At 35.1% G+C, this 20,331-nt stretch overlaps 1 protein-coding gene across 1 annotated transcript; it reads left to right on the plus strand.

The window, feature by feature from the left end:
- The first annotated feature begins 4,424 nt into the window (after window positions 1-4,424).
- Window positions 4,425-19,499, plus strand: LOC124827519 (brefeldin A-inhibited guanine nucleotide-exchange protein 2-like). The gene is made up of 11 exons (XM_047300589.2): window positions 4,425-5,904; window positions 10,766-11,083; window positions 11,283-11,628; window positions 12,492-12,914; window positions 13,001-13,293; window positions 14,555-14,828; window positions 15,665-16,170; window positions 16,703-17,024; window positions 17,133-17,514; window positions 17,678-18,357; window positions 18,620-19,499. Exons 1-11 carry the CDS (start codon window positions 4,709-4,711, stop codon window positions 19,229-19,231), a joined length of 5,352 nt encoding a protein of 1,783 aa, XP_047156545.1. The 5' UTR covers window positions 4,425-4,708; the 3' UTR covers window positions 19,232-19,499.
- Window positions 19,500-20,331: the final 832 nt, after the last annotated feature.

Below are 20,331 nucleotides of genomic sequence, written 5' to 3' on the forward strand. Positions count from 1 at the left end.
GGTGTCATTTAAGTAGAGGTGTAATTTAAGTCTCTAACCTATAGGTTAATCATAACCCTTTCTAAAATCAAGTTCCATTTTTTCATCTCACTTAATAGGGTTTTTTTAAAAACCACAGTCCCAAAAGCCCCACATAAAGAGGATTGAGATAAAGTTAGGATGAGACTAACCCTAAAATAAATTAATTCATTTTCAATGTATGTTTAATTATATTTTTTATTTGTTTTTCAAAATTCAATAATTTATAAATTTTGCATGATATTTTTCTAATATTTTTTTTAATTAAATACAAATATATAAATATTGATTTAATAAAAAACTATTCAAAATATTATTTAATTGTAATTATATTTTAAATATATAATTTTATTATTTTGAAAAATTAAAAATATAATATATATAAGTTTGTTTAAGTTTAATTAAAGTTTTTTTTTACTATTATTCTTTTTCTTTCAATACAAATATATAAATGTTAGTGTTATGAAAAGTTATTTAAAATAATTTTTAATTATTTAAAAAGTTATTTATTTTATAAAAAAATATAATTTTTTTTAATCAGAAATGATGATAAAATTTTCTGATGGATTTTACGAGTAAGTGGGATATATGTACACTGTACACTGTACAATTCAAAATTAAATCAATCAATCAATTTACCCCTTATCGTTGCACTTTATAATCTAATTTCTTTTAAGCACTTTATAAATTTATATATGTATATGTAAGTTGATAGAAATTGGTTCTATCATGTAAATTCATACATTTCAAATAAATTTATGAGATAAATATAATTTTTCCTTTTAACTTTTTAATTTTTTTTCTTTCAATTTTTAGTGAACATTAAAATTAGTTTCTTTTTTAAATTTTGATTTAAATTAGTTTATCAACTTTAAAATATATAGATTTAATTCTCATAACAAAATTTAATTAAGTTTTTGAGTTTATATTTTTCACACATTTTCATTTTAAATTCGATTAAATATAAAAAATTTGATTAAAATAATTAAATTTCGTTATTTTTTAGTTAAAAAAACTAAATTAAACAAAATTTTAAAAAAATACTAATTTTAACTTTTACATAAAATTAAAGAATCATAAAAATATTTAATCTTAAATTTACATTACAAGTTATTATAAATTTTGATATGTAAACTGATATCTAAACTGACATCCTAACATCCATCAAACATTTGTTAAAAACACTTTATTAAAAAGTAAACAATTAAAGAATAAAAAACATAAACAGTTATAAATTTCATTCATTTAAAAATTATATGATGTTATTTGAGTGGTAACATGTTGAATTATGGCTTGTTATCTATTTTAGTATTAGCATGATGTTTGTTTAAAAATATTCATAAATATTTTAAAATGTTATTGTCAGAACCATTAAATTCCCCATTTTAATGGGAAACGTGTGTCTGCAAGAGGGGAACGAAACTCAAGAAGTGGAAGACAGGTGGCTGCAGGAGAGTGGACGATTGGTTTTCTGAGGGAATATATAAGCTAAAATTTCAAAAGTTGGTTCCACTTTCTGCATGCAATCTTCTCCTCCAAACCTTCTGAACTCGTTTCTCCTCCTTCTCTCTAACTTTTCTCTAAAATTATCATCTTTTCCTCCATTAAATCTCACATTTTCTTTCATCTGATCATCCATCAGAGTGTATGTAAGGTTGCTGGTGGCAAGGATCCTCCTTTCAACCGATCGTTTAGTGGTTTGAACTGGTAGGTCTTCCTGATTCTAATAAAGTCTAGTTTGGGGCACATGCAAACCAAGTTTCTATTGCATGTGTTTATCTTCTTCTTCTTCTAAGGTTTTGATCACGTTTCTGGTCTTTTGGATGGTTTGTTTTCCTCAAACAATGAATCTGGGAGGTTGGGTGTTTGGTCGTGGTACAAATTTTGTCTTGTGAGCGATCGGTCTGTTAAGAGGTAAGGGAAACTATTAAATTTAATTATGCATGTGATGATTTTGTGTATATATGGAATGAGTTGATTGATGAATTGTATATGAGTGTATGAAATGCATGTTTCTGGGTTTTTGGTGGTTCTGTATAAGTCTATAAGGATTCTACAAAAATTATGTAAAATAGTTGGGTGTTTGGTCTCAACCGTTCGGTTATGGTCAGGGAATAAGTTATCAATAGAGTTAGCAGTCTAGCCTTACCAGGGTATAATAGTTCGGTTTATAGGGAGTGATAAATATATTAAGTTTTGATGGTTATATATATTTATAATCAGTCTTATTGGATTAGGTATTTCAGTTTGTGATAGCTCATATATTATTATTAGTAGACTTCGTAATGGGACTAGGCTTAAAATACGTTCGTTTATGATCGGATACCATTTTAGGTGTATTTCAGCTAAAAGGTATTAACATTCAGTTTCCTTAAAAGTATTAGGTTTGATAAATAGTTTGTAAAAGTAATTATAAGTGTTCAGTATAAGCTTTAAGCGTTCGGTTTTGTCAGATAGTTAAATAGCGTTCGTTCTTGTTTTGAGAATAGTAGAATATCGTTCGTTATTACTTTGAGGATAGTGAAATAGCGTTCGTTCTTGTTTTGAGAATAGTAAAATATCGTTAGTTATTACTTTGAGGATAGTGAAATACCGTTCATTCTAGTATTGAGGATAGTTAAATATGGTTCGGTCTTATATTAAGTATTTGGTTTAATTCGAGTGTTTTATTCTTAAGTTGTGTTCGGCTCATGTTAAAGTCCTATCTATTAAATAAATGTTAGGTTATATTCGTCTGTTGTTTAGATCCTTTCCGTTCATTTGTAATTAAGGGTGGTGTTATTTGAGCATTCGATCTTCTTATATGAAATGTGGTTTGATCTTTCAATGCTGATGTTATGGATTGGTGTTGGTTGCTTATTTATAGCAGTGATCTATTATGTATGGGAAGTATTATTGGTATTCAAGTAAAAGTTTATGTTTCAAATAATGTGGAAGAGAATTCCGGGGAGGAATGTCTCAGTGTAAGGATAATGCTGTAGTAAAGTATGAATACGGATAGTGAAATTCACGGAGTTCATCTTGATATTCTGATGATTACCAGTTCTCAAGTAGAGATGTGTAAGTCATTGTGTGAGAATGGCGAGAGGTCCTAGCTCATAGGTTCTTGGGTGAGTTATAACAGACTAACCTCGGGTGGCAGTTGATGGTTTTCCAGTTACTACACCACTCGAGTGCACAAACGGCCTCAAGCTACGTATTCATACCATCCAGATAGTCAAGTCAAGTGTCAGTCGTACGTGAATTATGATATTCAAGTTATGTGTGATATCTACGTTGGTTCTTGTATGCTATAGCGTTCGGTCTGTAATGATTTATATTTTTATTTCATGTACGAATGCATGCTTAATTGAATTATAGTAGCTTACCCTTATTTTATGTTTTTATCCATGTTGCCATTCGGTTTTCTATTGCAATGATCATCCTTGTTGGATGTGAGCAGAAGGGGAAGGGCTTACGTTGGAACAAGAGTTGGACGGTGAGACTCCTGCTGAATAGGAGATGGTCGTTCGGTCATATAGTATAGATAGTTTTGGTGAAACGACCGTTCACTATGTTGTTCTGTAAATATAACCGTTCAGTTATATAATGAACGTTCGATAGTAGTATAGGAAGCTCTTGTAAAGTTTGAAAAATTTTATGGTTATTTTTGTAATAATTGTAAGTTTGACTTTAATATTGTAGTAATTGTTCTATCATATTATTAAATGTTGACACATATATATAGTTGTATGCTATATTTCTGGGATGTTACAGTTATTATTCGTGAATACCTACAAATATTTGAAAAACACAAATTTTATAATTTTTTAAATTAAATTATAAAAAAATATAAAATAAATTAAAATTTATTTTTAATTAAACTTAATACAAAAAACATATTTTAATTGTAATTTTAATTTTTTTTTAGGCAAAGATATCTATGGATACGGGTGTTTTTACCATCTTAAACAAAATGTATTGTTTGTCGGAAAACATGCCTACGATCTTTGTTAATATATCATTATTTTATCATATATTCAGTGTTAGTTGCATATGGTAAGAAAAAACAATTTAAGTGATTAATTTTGAAGACATAATAGATGAATATTTACATGAAAGAGGAAGAAAAATAAAAAACACAATTGTGTTATGGAGTAGTGGTGTGTGTGAGTCTTAAGTGGATGTGTTGTAGAAAAATTCAGTGATTGTGCAATAGAACCAGAGATACTGAAGCTACGCATTTATCACTGGATTTGATTCTTGCTCTTCGCATATTCTGAAGTGCAATGACAGCCTTTTGACTCTGTCCAGCCATAGCATAAGCATCAACAACCAAACTACTCATCATCATAGTAAATGCAAATGTCTTTCTGGAAACTGGGTGGTAGAAATTGGGTTATACTCTTATCGTTGGAAAGAAAAAACGGGGATAGAAATAGTATGATCGAAAAGACATAGCTACCCTCAACCCTTTCTTCTAACGGAGGGTAGTTAAATAAATTCACATGCACCGGAACTGTAATCTTCAATCCTAAACTGTTTCACTCTCTGCCATTACTGCCATAACTTGCTTTAGATCCCCAAAACGTAACTCGCTCTTCCCGTAACTCACTGAGTCAATTCGCGGCCATTTCTCTGCGAGTTCCACTAGCCGGAGCGAGAGGATCCTAGGTGCGTCACTGAGCCGTGACTCGTTCTTAACTCGGGAATGGCTTCTTCGGAAGCCGATTCCCGTCTGAAGCAGGTGCTCGTTCCCGCGCTCGAGAAAATCATCAAGAACGCGTCGTGGAGAAAACACGCGAAGCTCGCACACGAGTGCAAATCCGTGATCGAAAACCTAACCTCACAGCCGAAGCCTCAGTCGCCGGCCTCCGACGACGCCGCCGATCTGGAGGCATCCGTACCCGGCCCGATCCACGATGGAGGTCCAGTGGAGTACTCGCTCGCAGAGTCGGAGTCGATCCTACGCCCGCTCATCGCAGCCGCGGGCTCCGGCGTCGTGAAGATCGCCGATCCCGCTGTCGACGCCGTACAGCGACTCATCGCGCACGGATTCCTTCGTGGTGAGGCCGACTCCGGCGGCGGCGCGCCCGAGGCCAAGCTGCTCGCGAGCCTGATTGAGGCAGTGTGCAAGTGCCACGAATTCGGCGACGACGCCGTCGAATTGCTCGTGCTGAAGACTCTCTTGTCAGCGGTGACTTCGATTTCGCTGCGAATTCACGGCGATTGCTTGCTGTTGATTGTGAGAACTTGTTATGACATATTCCTAGATAGTAAGAATTTGGTGAATCAGACGACGGCGAAAGCGTCGTTGATTCAGATGTTAGTGATTGTGTTTAGGAGGATGGAGGCGGATTCGTCCACGGTTCCTGTTCAGCCTATTGTTGTGGCTGAATTGATGGATCCTGTAGAGAAATCTGACGCGGAAAACTCCATGACGCAGTCTGTACAGGGTTTTATCACCAAGATTGTGCAGGACATCGATGGAGTTCTGAATCCGGTGGCGCCGTCATCTTTGGGCGCACATGACGGTGCCTTTGAGACAACAGTGGCGGCAACCGTGGAGGCTGCGAATCCAGCGGATTTGTTGGATTCCACTGACAAAGACATGTTGGATGCCAAGTATTGGGAGATCAGTATGTATAAGACGGCATTGGAAGGGAGGAAAGAGGAACTGGTGGATGGCGAGGTGGTGGAGAGGGACGATGATCTGGAGATTCAGATTGGGAATAAGCTCAGGAGAGATGCATTTTTGGTGTTCAGGGCCCTTTGTAAGTTGTCCATGAAGACGCCGACGAAGGAGGCATCTGTGGACCCTCAGTTGATGAAGGGGAAGATTGTGGCCCTGGAGTTGTTGAAGATCTTGTTGGAGAATGCTGGAGCCGTCTTCAGGACTAGCGAAAGGTAAATTAGTGGGGTTATCATATTGCATTGTCTTTTTGGGATTTAGCTTAAACATTGAAATGCTAGCATGTTTTCTTAGTCAGGGTGTAGACGGGCTTTAATTTAAATATGGTGATGTACTGTGATAGTCAACTAGGTGGTGTAATTGTGTGTTGATGATATTGTAAAGTGGTAATGTGACTACATTTTGTCATAGTTCTGTTGAGGTCGATATAGATCACATTTTGCTCTCTTCAGTACATTTTTAGCCAATTTGGGAACAAGTTAGAATTGTTCTTGAGAGCTTCTCTACTAGAAATATGGAGCTTTAAACTCTCTAAAACACATCTAGCTTCGTATCCAAATAGACTTTATGTCATTTGGATTGTTACCGTGAAAATGAAATTGTGGAGAACTATCTGGAAAAGTTTAGACTGATGTTGATGGGGTTATGATATATCTAGAGATAAGTATGAAATTGTGATTTTGTTATATTGCTAGATTAGGTTTTCAGGCGTGGGGAACAGATTCGGAACTATGAAAAACCTGCTTTGGTCGCATGATTTACATTACGCAGAATTTGTATGATTTCTGCTTGGATAGAAATTCTGTGTTTAAAGAAAATAGAATTCACAGGGCCAGGTATTCAACTTCTTTTGAAGCTTTTTGTTTTGGTCCTCTATAACAGTGGTAATCATTGTCCACTATAATAATATTTGAAAGCAATATGGTGCTTATATTAGTAGTGTAAAGGTTCTTGTTGTTATCATCTTATCTCAATCCATTCCACATACACTTCACACTTTAAAGTAGTGCAAGTGGTCTTAGTCAACCTGTGAATCCAATCAATCAAATATACATCAAATTCATAAGAATTAACTAATTATTCTAATTCTGCCAATATGTTGTGTGCGTCACAACCCTTAGAAAGAACATAGGCAAAACAGAGTTGTGGCCATGTCTTCAGCTAATTCTTGAATGCTTGCCTAGAAAGAATATGCAATGTAAGTGGAATAGTTTAATATCAACAAAATGTTATGAATGTCAGAAGAATTAATCTTTCTCCAGCAGCAACTGTTAAATAATGTAGTAGGGTGCTTGATGATAAGAATGCAAAATTAGAGTAGGTTTTAATAGAAATGAATTTTAATTCATTAGCCACTTAAGCAGAATCTTTGATAGTTTTGGGTGTAGAGGGATTAATTTTTAAATTACACGGGTTAAAAATATCAATTTCAAATTTGAGGACAAAAAAAGCTTACTCCAAATTCTAAAGACTAAAAGCATATTTGATTGAGACTTATTTTAATTAGTTAACCTGATAACTCTATATGAACCAACCCAACTAAAGTTAGGGTTGTTTGGGCCTCAAACAAAAAGCAGCAAAATTGAACCTGCTCAACTATGTTTCATTGGGTTGAATCTAAATTTTGACCAAATTCAACCCCATCCATGTCACTTAAACCCCTACTATTTTCTCGAGTTAATAATCAAGATCTAAGAGCAAGCTAAATATGATGTTTAGATTCCAAGTATTCCTATTCCTAGAGTTGATATTCCCTCCAATGAATAGACAATATTTTTTGTGAATCTCCTGTCAATGCAACAACCAACCCAATATGTATCACAATATCCTAAGATTTTAGTATTTCCCTTTTCGTCATACAACAATCCCTATCCTGGATCCTTTTTTTATATTTGAGAATGTGAAAACATTTAGTTGTCAATGTGAGGATTCTAAATGAATTGACTAACAACTCCAATTGCATAAGAATAGCATCTTGGTTCACCATTAACTTTTGATTCGGGTTCATAGGAGTATAGATGGGCTTTGAAATTTTCCAATCCTATCTCCTCTATAATATCAAGAGCATATTTCATTTGTGAAACTGGAATACCTTCCTTTGACTAAATAACTTCAATACCAAAAGAGTATTTCAGACAGCCAAAGTCCTTGATCTGAATATGATTGAATAAGTGTTCTTTCAATTGACAAATCCTAGTGGCATTGTTTTTGTGTAATAACTGTATTATATAGACAATTAAAAAACCCTTTTTATCATAAGCATAACCAATAAATATGCATTTAGCACCTCTAGGGTCTAACTTCCCACAAAACTAATTGTGAACATGGATAAACACAACACACATAAAAACATGACTAGGAAGGTTAGACGGGAAAGGAACGTATGGAAAGAAAGAAGATATAGATTCAACAAGACTACATCTTTCTAGAACCCAAGAGGGTAATCGGTGATGAAGTATGTAGCTGTGAGTGCAACCTCTCTCCAATAAGATTCAGGGATATTATTTTGAAAGAGTAGGGTCCATGTCACTTGAAGAAGACACCTATTTTTTTCTTTCAACAATGTCCTTTTGTTGAGCTCATGAACAATATCATTTTCTGAAAGGAATCTAAACACATCATGGTTTATACATTCTTTCCCAATATCAGAATGCAAATGTTTAATTGACTTTTCAAATTGTGTATATCATGCTGAAGAGTTTTACCAGTAAGGGAAAAATTTCAAATTCTCCTTTCTCTAGGAAAATTTGTGGCATAGATGCAATCATAAGGAAAAGTAACAAACCATTTAACACCAAATATACTAGAATTAAATGCAAACCCCAAGAATAACCATTTTTTTTATTACTAAGAGAATGTGACACGATGGTGCTTTGCAAACTGACATATGTCACACTTGACTGACTCAACTCTTTGAAAAAAAGGAAACATAGACTTGACAAATTAAAATTATGAATATCCTAGTGGTGTTGGATTGGAGACAGAAGGTTGCCATTTGTTTACTGATATTGTCCTTGGTTCCTTGGCTTTTAAGACAATATAACCCTCCATGTTCCTTAACAATTACAATAGTCCTCCTTGTGACATGATCCTAAAAGAGAAATTAGAGGGAAAGAAATTGATAAAGCAATTTAAGGTCGTGAGTAAATTTTGAACAGAAACAAGGTTATTAGAAAGTTTTTGAACAAGAATATCTTTATGGCTAAGAGATGGCAAAAGAAAAATATTACCATGTCTAGTTATTGAGCACAAGTTCCATTTGCAACAATGTGATTACTGGAAAGAGGAACATATGATGTCAAAAGAAGGGAATGAGGTGGCATATGGTTAGTTGCACTAGAATCCTGAAGCCAAGAATTCTCACATATAGTTTCAGAAACGCCAAAAACGGAATTGAAGTTCTTATTAGTTATGATTAGAGGCAAGTACCAAAAGATAGCCTACTGGTGGAATCCTTAAGAGGTTTTAGGCATTCAATCTTAGCACATAAAGCGAGCATTCCTTCTTCAATTGATGAGGATGAAGTAGCCTTGCCAATACTATTACAATTCAAATTGCTTGATGAGCCTTCCTTGAGGATTGAACTCAGAGTTTTCCAAACAAACAAGACTCTTTACCTTTCCATGCAACTTGAAGCAAGTCTCCTTGGTGACCAAATTTCTAAAATTGAGAGCACTAGCAGTCCTCCTTGCCTTTTGAATTAAGCTTCTATTCTCAAGGTTTTTAGGTCTCAGGTTTAAAAGCCTTTCCAGAGAACAAGGCTCCCTTTGCTGGTGGCTCATTCATCATGATCATCAAATGAGTCTCCTTTCCCTGAAGAATATAGAAAGACTTCAGAAAGAGAGAAAATTCTTTCCTTGCAAAGAACGTGTGCCCTAATGGGGTCATGATCATGATTCAATGGCGATAATAACTTAAAAATATAAGATTGCTCAACAAAGTGAGCAAGAGTGACAACATCGCTATTAGTTTCGAGTTTCAAATTCTCATACTAGTCTCGTTCAGTTCATAGATCCTTTAGGACTCCATAGTATTCCACAATTGAAATTGTGCCTTGTTTGGCACCTAATATCTTACCTTCTAGCTCATAGCAAGTAGAGATATACTGTGTTATAAAGTATTTCCAAGATCTTCCCTAGATTTTGGGTATTGAAAGTGAACATGTTATTGATTGATCTTAATAACCATGTTATAATCCAAAAGTCATCATTGTCCAAGGTTTGAAAGTTAGGGTTGTTTGGAGGTACAACCTCCCTTTGAATATGATTAAGCCTCCCCGTATCCTTCAATGAGTGTCACATAATTGGAAGTAGAGTACTTTCTACTTAGGCAGATATGTGTGTGCACTTGTACAAGTGTAATGTGAAACATGCTATGGAACTGTGGTCTTGTTCTTTGTGACTGATGACAACTATCAAATATGTCAGAAAATCACTCATGTAGTTGATGTGTAGCTTCTATTTACCAGATTATCCAAACTAATGAGTTTTGGTTGTGTGTATTAGTGTTTTTTATCTTGTGCAATTATCAATGCTAAGTTTTGGTTTCCAACACTCCGAAATTATGCATTGTTCACAGACTTTAGCTTGGGTATGATAGTCAGTAGCAAAGTCTTTTTTCCTGCAATCTGTAAAAGTAGACCAGTTATTGTTGGATTGAGTGCATTAAAGGGGAAAACTCAATCCTGCACTCTCTGCATGAATTATTTTTAGGTGTGGTATATACTAAAAATTTCTCTTCTGTCCTCATAATATTAAATTCATAAGGAATTAGAGTAACTGATCAAATTACATAAAAATTGTGTCCATTAATTTCATGAGATTAATACTGTTTAATCATATTTTCTTGCACAAGATGGACTATTAATGTGTTGCTATTTTTAATTCCTGTACTGCCTTTTGAATTTTTTTTTTATATTTTTTTTCAATTTGAACATATTTTAAGCTGTCGTTAATGAAATGTGAAATTATCTTGTCTTTTAGGCACAAGTGGACACTTTTTCCTTCAATTTTATTATGTATCCTTCTGGGATGATAAAAAACACTACTGATGGTTGCATTGGCTGTGGTGAAGCAGGTTTTTGGGTGCCATCAAGCAGTACTTATGTTTATCATTGCTGAAGAACAGTGCCTCAACTCTTTTGATCGTTTTTCAGCTATCTTGCTCCATCTTCATTAGTCTGGTATCAAGATTTAGAGCTGGACTGAAAGCCGAAATTGGAGTATTTTTCCCCATGATTGTTCTTAGGGTTCTAGAAAATGTTGCTCAACCTAATTTCCAGCAAAAGATGATTGTGCTTCGTTTTCTGGAGAAGCTCTGTGATGATTCACAGATATTGGTAGACATTTTTATCAATTATGACTGTGATGTCAATTCAACAAACATATTTGAGAGGTCTGCAATATTTTGTTTTATTTGGTATACTATGAACAATGTGTTCTATTTTATATTTATGATATGGATCCCCAATTTATTATAATTTATGTTTTTGGATTTATTTGTGTGGCATTTGTGCTGGTGTGGACTTGGTTGTTTTTATTATGGATTTGTCTATGTACTCTATACTTATATCTAATTGTTGTGTTCCCCTTAGGATGGTAAATGGACTCCTTAAAACTGCCCAGGGTGTCCCTCCTGGTGCAACAACCACAGTTTTGCCACCTCAAGAGGAAACACTGAAACTTGAAGCCATGAAGTGTTTAGTTGCTGTTTTAAAATCCATGGGAGACTGGATGAACAAACAATTCCGCATTCCAGATCCTCTTTCAGGCAAAAAAGTTGAAGCAGTTGATAATGATCATGATGCTGGAGTTCCTCCCACTGCAAATGGGAATGGTGAAGAGCCAGCTGAAGGATCAGATACTCAGTCTGAAGTCTCCAATGAGACATCTGAGGTTTCAAACATTGAGCAACGTCGGGCTTATAAACTGAAACTTCAGGTGACCAAGTTTTAAACTTTGGATTTGGACTTAACTAAACTTTACAAAACCAGTTTACAAATAGGTTTGCACTCCACTTATATATTTTATTTTAACTATATTGCTAGTTGATGTAGGACTAAGTAACCACCTTTAAGTTTATAATCCAGGCAACCTCCAAAGTAGTCACAACTAAGGTGGGATTGTGGTCACTGCAATTAAGGGGGTTACCGATATTCGCTCTCATATCCAGGACTTCCATCCTAGAGTGTGGCTGTTAGGAATCTTTAGTGTAAGGACCTAACAGTCACCCTCACCACTGATATGCACTCACACATGACAGAAAGAATCAAACAATGGGTATGTTATTCACAGTAACAATCACTGAGTACCAAGTGTAACTCGAGAGCCTAACCCCTCTCACCAGGTTCGAAACCGGTATGTACAAAGTATACAATTGACTAACTCCCTTACAGAATTACAAAAGGTTTACATTTATAGGCCCCTTGTTCACCTTCTCCAACTGTTCCACCACCCTATCTTATATCCTATCAGTGGCAAATTCAAATGACCCATAAATTTATTTAGGATGTTTTTTGATACTATATTAATAATAGGATTTAGGAACTAACTCTATCTTACGAAATTGATTTGAAATGAGTTTTGTGCTATTGTTGTATATTTTATTTACCATATCAGTAATTGATGAGGACACCACCCTTAAGGTGTAATTAGGGCTCCAAATAGACCTCAACTAAGGTGAGTTAGGTAGGTGTGACCTCAATGGACCAAGAGCAAGTTCTTAAATTTTAGAATAGCAAACAAATCTCTGGTATTTCTTCAACTATTTGACATCTATGAAGCTAATGCTAAGTTTATGGCAGGAAGGTATATCACTTTTTAACAGGAAGCCAAAGAAAGGAATTGAATTCCTCATCAATGCCAACAAAGTGGGTAATTCACCAGAGGAAATAGCAGCTTTTCTTAAAGATGCATCTGGGTTGAACAAGACTTTGATTGGGGATTATCTAGGAGAAAGGGAAGAATTATCCTTGAAAGTAATGCATGCATATGTGGATTCTTTTGACTTTCAAGGGTTGGAGTTTGATGAAGCAATCAGGGCCTTTCTTCAAGGCTTTAGACTGCCTGGTGAGGCACAGAAAATTGATCGAATTATGGAAAAGTTTGCAGAACGATATTGTAAATGTAATCCAAAAGTCTTTTCTAGTGCTGATACGGCGTATGTTCTTGCCTATTCTGTGATACTGCTTAACACTGATGCTCATAATCCTATGGTGAAAAACAAGGTGCGGGTTTATTAGTTCTAGAAGTTGATTTATATATGATTATGATAGATGTAATGAGCTTCTTTTTTGTTTATTGAGTTATGCAGATGTCGGCTGAAGATTTCATAAAAAATAATCGTGGCATAGATGATGGAAAAGATGTACCAGAAGAATATTTGAGGTCTTTGTATGAACGAATATCTAGAAATGAGATCAAAATGAAAGAAGTTGATCTGGAAACCCAGCAAATACAGGCTGTGAACTCGAACAGACTTTTAGGCTTGGATAGTATATTGAATATTGTGATCCGGAAGCGAGGGGAAGACAGTAATATGGAGACCAGTGATGATCTAATCCGACATATGCAGGAACAATTCAAAGAAAAAGCTCGCAAAACTGAGTATGTTCCTCAGTATTTTCTCATTACGTTATAAAAATAATTCCTAGTCAATTAATTTTCTTAGGTCATGAGTGAACCTTAATCTACATTTTTTATGAAGAACCTTTTGTTGCTGCTATTCAGTCACCTTCTCTTTATAGATCAAACCACTTTTACTATAGTATATTTTGGAGGGCTTCTAGAACCCCTCTTATGATCTTCAATTTATAATGATAGAAATGAGATACAATGGGGAGATGAAAGATCAAAAGACTTCCCTAGACTACTTGGTACAAAACTAGGTACAACTCGGAGTGCCGTAGACTCCTAGGTAAAGAACTAGACAAAAATCATAAGTGTAGCAGAAAAGGTTTCCCAACACACTACTTCTTATGTTGTATTTAATAACACTCTCATTCAAACTAGAACATACAATTATATGTATCAAGTTTGGAACAAATAAACTCATTCGAAATTCTCTTAAGGACTTGGTTATCACATATGTAAGTTGGTCATTTGATCTAACAAACTCCAAACAACTTTTCTTGAATGAGACAATAGATATGAGAACCTTGACTTTGAACAAGGTGCACGTAATATCCCGGGGAGGTGTAACAATAGAAAACAGAATGGTCTGTCTCACTATGTTTCAGTCCAAAGGATTGAACAATGTAACTAAACTTTCCAATCATAGAAAGATTGCTTTAGACCATAGAGTGAGCGGCACAACTTACAAACCAAACCAATCTCTCCCGAAGAACAGACCGAGGAGGTTGCTCCATGCTCATTGCACCAATATGATGTTATCGCAACAAACACCAGACAAGATTCAACGGAACCAATGGCGATTCAAGAAAGAAACCAAGAGGGGAAAGAGGAAAATTCCCAACCCCAAATTGCTTAATCCTCACAGTGAAATGTATGACCGAATTATAGAAGTTGTTGTATGATCAAGAAAGCTACTAGGGAGACATTGAGGCTGGGATCAACCATAAAGACATGTAGAAGGTCCTTAGATTTTGAGACCAGAGCACAAGAAAGAGATGATAATTCTAGACACATAGAAACTATGCATTTTAATAAAGCCATCAGTTAGAGGAATTGAATGGCTGATCATAATGGACTTTAAGAGTGTGGTATCAAAATCAAAAGCACAATGAAGTCCAAATCTATTGATTTATTTATCTTTTTATACTTCTTTCCTTTTCTTTTTATTACTGTTTGTTTTGAAATATTTTTTGTGGGGAAGTATTATTGATATTTATTTGCTTGCAAATTGTAGGTCAATCTATTATGCAGCAACTGATGTTGTAATCCTGAGATTCATGATTGAGGTCTGCTGGGCACCAATGTTAGCTGCCTTCAGTGTTCCTCTTGATCAAAGTGATGATGAATTTATAATAGCACTGTGTCTTGAGGGCTTTCGATATGCTATTCATGTTACTTCTGTAATGTCCATGAAGACTCACAGAGATGCTTTTGTGACTTCACTAGCAAAATTTACCTCCCTTCATTCTCCTGCTGATATTAAGCAGAAAAATATAGATGCGATCAAGGTTGGTAAATAATTCTTTTAGCTGGCTTATAATTCCCTGCATTCCAAATTGATGGGCTATTATTGGTTTTAGTTTTGCTTTTATTTAAAATGTCATTTATTATTTTATCTTAGACACTTGGTTATTTTGGAAAAGCTTAGAAAGAATTATACTTATATTCGAATTTGACACCATTGGCAACTACCTCTTGATTATCTAAACGTGGGTAAAGCAACTTTCAAACATAGTCTAGTGGTATTCCTTAAAATGTTGCTTTTCATGGCTTTCACAACTCCATCCTAAAACAAATTAATCATAATTTTCCCTGATTTGATATGAAGTCATTATTTATATTCGTCTGGCCCTTTGGTTCTGTAAGGATATTTTTCAATTCCTTCTGCGTAAAAACTTTTCTTTAATGCACTCTGTTCTTGAACCTGTTTTGAAGTATTTCTAAGGTTTCGTATTGTACTTTTTGCATAAAGTGCTTTCAGCATCAAGTTGTATGCACCACTTTCACGTAGTTTGAACAAGTTTTACTTCCAAAATGGATACTTCTTAATGGTTCAGAACTATCTAAAGCTTAATTCTCTGCAAGTTTTTTCCCACTGCATGCAGGTTAATTAAAAAAGGTTGTCCTTTTTGTTACTGAATCACATAAGTTTCTGCTACAATTTTAGTAATTGTGGAATTAATGGAATGATTTTTGGAAGTTTTCCTTCCTGAAGCAGTAAAACAAATCTCTGAAGATGCTTATACTTAATTTCAATGTATACTTATGGCCAACTACATGTCTAAAAGCAATCGTTACACTGTTATGGATTTGACTTCATATTTTGCATATTAATTGTTGATAGGTGATTGTTAATATTGCTGATGAGGATGGGAATTACTTACAAGAAGCTTGGGAGCATATCTTGACCTGTGTTTCCCGATTTGAACATCTACATCTTCTCGGAGAGGGGGCCCCACCAGATGCCACTTTCTTTGCATTCCCTCAAAATGATTCTGAAAAAGCAAAGCAATCAAAATCAACTATTCTTCCTGTTTTAAAGAAAAAGGGACCCGGAAGGATGCAATATGCAGCTGCCACAGTGATGCGGGGTTCATATGATAGCACTGGAATCGGTAGTAATACTTCTGGAGCTGTGACTTCGGAACAGGTGAACAATCTAGTCTCCAATTTGAACATGTTGGAACAAGTCGGAAGCTCGGAAATGAATCGCATATACACTCGGAGTCAGAAGCTGAACAGTGAGGCCATAATAGATTTTGTCAAGGCTTTGTGCAAAGTTTCCATGGAGGAACTTAGATCTCCATCTGATCCACGGGTGTTCAGCCTTACAAAGATAGTTGAAATTGCGTATGTATTATGTTTCTACTAATACTTACTGCTTCCTAGGTTCCTTCTGAAAAATATTCTCTTGAGGCTCGTTACAGGTTGGGGATTAGTATAAATAAATAGTAAATTCAATGGCATCTTTGGAACCTTGATCTTCTTGTCAGTTTAAATATCCTTTGTTGGTTATAATCAGATAACACTGTTGTCCTGGTTGTATTTTTCTCATTTGACAGGTCGCCCCAAATCTTATGCAAAGTTGTAGGTTGGGTAACTTTATCATTTGAACTCTAAACTAGTTTCTTGTCTAATTCTTGTTCTTGTAAAAAAATGTGGAATCTTTGATTGTGAGACCATTCAGAAAGTGTCTAATTTTCTTGGTGAGGTGAAGTTGCAAATGCCCCTAAAAACGACATTGGGAAGGTGCAATTGATCTAGAAAATAATAGTAATCAGGAAAGCATTCGGTTTATGATTTTATTGTTCATGAATGATTAATGTCTATGCACTGCTTTCTTATTTTATTGTTTGACTTTGAGGTGATTATTCTGTAACAGACACTATAATATGAACCGCATCAGGCTTGTGTGGTCAAGCATATGGCATGTTCTCTCAGATTTCTTTGTAACCATTGGCTGTTCTGGGAACCTTTCAATTGCAATTTTTGCAATGGATTCCTTGCGTCAGTTGTCAATGAAATTTCTGGAGCGAGAGGAATTGGCTAATTATAATTTTCAGAATGAATTTATGAAGCCTTTCGTCATTGTTATGAGGAAGAGTAGTGCTGTTGAAATTAGAGAACTTATCATTAGATGTGTCTCCCAAATGGTTTTATCACGGGTCAACAATGTAAAATCAGGATGGAAGAGCATGTTCATGGTAGGCTAATTTCTGTTCCCTAGAGGGCTTCAATTTTCATGTAAAATGTTTGTCTGCTGTAAGTTATTTTTTATTATTTCCACTAATGGCTTGTGGTCTTGATTCCAGGTATTCACAACAGCAGCATATGATGACCACAAAAATATTGTACTCTTGTCTTTTGAAATTATGGAGAAAATTATTCGAGATTACTTTCCATACATCACTGAGACTGAAACCACCACCTTTACAGATTGTGTTAATTGTCTAATTGCATTCACCAATAGTAGATTTAACAAAGAGATTAGCCTAAATGCCATTGCTTTCCTTCGATTCTGTGCCACAAAACTAGCAGCAGGAGACCTTGGATCTTCGTCCAGAAATAGTGACAAGGAAACTTATGGAAAGGTGTCTACTCCTTCACCTCGAACAGGAAAAGAGGGGAAACAAGAAAATGGGGAGGTGACAGACAAAGATGATCATCTCTATTTCTGGTTTCCTTTATTGGCTGGTAAGGACATTGTATTGAGTAAATGCCCTGGCACTAATTAGAGAAAATCTAGATAGCTTATATTTCGTTACTTACTCAAATGGTTAGTTACTACTTATTGCTATCTGTATCGGAAGCTTAGTGGGTTATGCATGTACTTATATTCAACACCTATTTTTTGCAGGTTTGTCTGAACTTAGCTTTGACCCAAGATCTGAAATAAGGCAAAGCGCCTTGAAGGTCCTGTTTGAAACGTTACGCAACCATGGCCACCTTTTTTCACTTCCTTTATGGGAAAGAGTATTTGAATCAGTCCTATTTCCAATATTTGATTATGTTCGTCATGCCATTGATCCTTCTGGGAGTAACTCAGAGGTCAATGAATCAGAGACTGACGGTCAGCTTGATCAAGATGCATGGCTTTACGAGACATGCACACTAGCCCTGCAATTGGTTGTAGATCTTTTTGTCAACTTCTATAACACTGTCAATCCACTTTTAAGGAAGGTTTTGATGCTCCTGGTAAGCTTTATAAAGCGCCCTCATCAAAGCCTGGCTGGCATTGGTATTGCTGCTTTTGTTCGTTTGATGAGTAATGCTGGGGAGCTGTTTTCTGATGAGAAGTGGTTAGAAGTGGTTTTTTCACTAAAAGAAGCAGCAAATGCAACACTCCCTAACTTTCAATTCCTTGACAGTGGAGACATTGTGACTGGAAATCATGAACATGCTTCAATGGCTGAAGATGACAGGGATCCTGAGCAGTCTGGCTCACATGATAGTTTACAAAGCGTGAGGACTCAACATCTTTATGCACATTTATCTGATGCAAAGTGCCGAGCTGCTGTTCAGCTTTTATTGATCCAGGTAGATTTATTTTATTTCTCCGTTGTTAAAATGCCCTATGGAAAGAATGTCCTAAAAATTGCCCAGTAGCAAGAAATATGACGAAATATTCCTTTGAAACTTATGGTCTGTAACATTACTGTCGTAGGTTACCATTTTACTAAAACATAATTTTAAAGTATGCTCTAGAGATGAAGAATATTTACCATTTAATACCTCACTTCTGTTAAAATCATCAGTATCTAGTTTTTGAAAAATGGTGTTAACTCACTGAAATTGGCAGGCGGTGATGGAGATCTATAACATGTATCGATCTCAGCTTTCAGCAAAAGCTCTACTTGTCTTGTTTGAGGCTTTGCATGATGTGGCATTACATGCTCACAAGATTAACAGCAATCTCATTTTACGTTCAAAATTACAAGAGTATGGCTCTATGACTCAAATGCAAGACCCTCCACTGTTACGCCTGGAGAATGAGTCCTACCAAATATGCCTCACATTTTTACAGAACCTTGTTGTGGATACGCCTCCTAATTATGAGGAGATTGAGGTAGAGACACTTTTTGTTCAGCTTTGTCAGGAAGTCTTGAAGTTTTATATTGAAGTTGCAGGTTCTGGAAGAGTATCCGAATCTTCTAATGGTAGGCAGCTGAATTGGTTAGTTCCACTAGGGTCTGGGAAGAGGAGAGAATTGGCTGCACGTGCACCCCTTGTTGTGGCCTCTCTTCAAGGTATGTGTAATTTGGGAGATACATCATTGGAGAAGAACCTGGATCATTTTTTCCCTCTTATCACTGGCTTGATAAGTTGCGAACATGGGTCAACTGAGGTTCAGGTAGCTCTCAGTGATATGCTTAGTTTATCAGTTGGTCCTCTTCTGCTACGCACATGTTAATTGATTGGGGTAAGATCAACCCTGAATTTTGAGATATAGGATATTTTTTCCTTAAATCTTTTTGTTCATATTGTCTTCCTTTCCTACGTCTTGCAAAAGTGTAGTTCGATAGTGTTTGAATAGTTGGTAGTGATTTTGTGTTTATACCTTCCCGGCTCTTCTATATATTAGAAGCCTAGGATTACTGATTCCAATTTATCTGTACTACCAGGAGGTTTAATGTTGTATCTTGTATGCGTAATTATTTTATCCCCATTTTTTGAAACAATGAGTTTTTCCATCTTCATTAATTTTCTTTTTCAACTTTAATAGTTTTCTACTTGTACTACGGAATTTGTATTTCTACACTGCACAATGTTTGACAGAAAACATAAAGAATGGGCTTTTAATTTTTGCACCCCACATATTCCCCACTGCAACTCCAAATTTTAAATGCCACTTTGGCCATTTTATACCCCACCGCAGCAACTGCACCCAATGGAGTTTCAAACTCCGTTGGTCCCCGACACCACCCTTTTCATCCATTTGTTGTCTCTTTTTATTACCATGACTGATTTTTCAAAACATTGTCATGATACTTAATGAATTTATCTTTTAAGAAATAAAAGAATTTCACGGGAGACCGAAGAAATTATTGTAGAAATAGAGAAAGAAGAATGGTGTGGTGAAATAGGCTTTTCTCAAAATGAGAGACGTGCATGCGAGATTGTTGTGATTGCCTTTGCGTATCATCACAAAATTACCAAAACTCCAATCAATCATATTTAGACAACATACTATAATATTCTAATATTATAAAATAATGTATATCATAAGCATGAAAATTTTATCTCTGAAGAAAATAATAAAATATTTTTTATATTTTTGGAATTAATAATTATAATATATTAAAATTAAATGTAAAATAAAATAATAAGCATTATTCTTTTCTTTGTTAGAGTAAAATAAAATAACTGACTTAAATATATTTTAAATATAAATATTATGTCATCTAGTTTGTGTAAATTCTTTTTTACTTTCAAATCTTGGATTTTTTTAGTGGTTTAGTTCCTGTTAAAAGAAAAATATTATATACACCTTAGTTTATAATTATAAATTTA

Source organism: Vigna umbellata, chromosome 3, assembly GCF_029865625.1.
Source record: "Vigna umbellata cultivar VRB3 chromosome 3, Vumbellata_1.0, whole genome shotgun sequence".
Lineage (NCBI taxonomy): Eukaryota > Viridiplantae > Streptophyta > Magnoliopsida > Fabales > Fabaceae > Vigna > Vigna umbellata.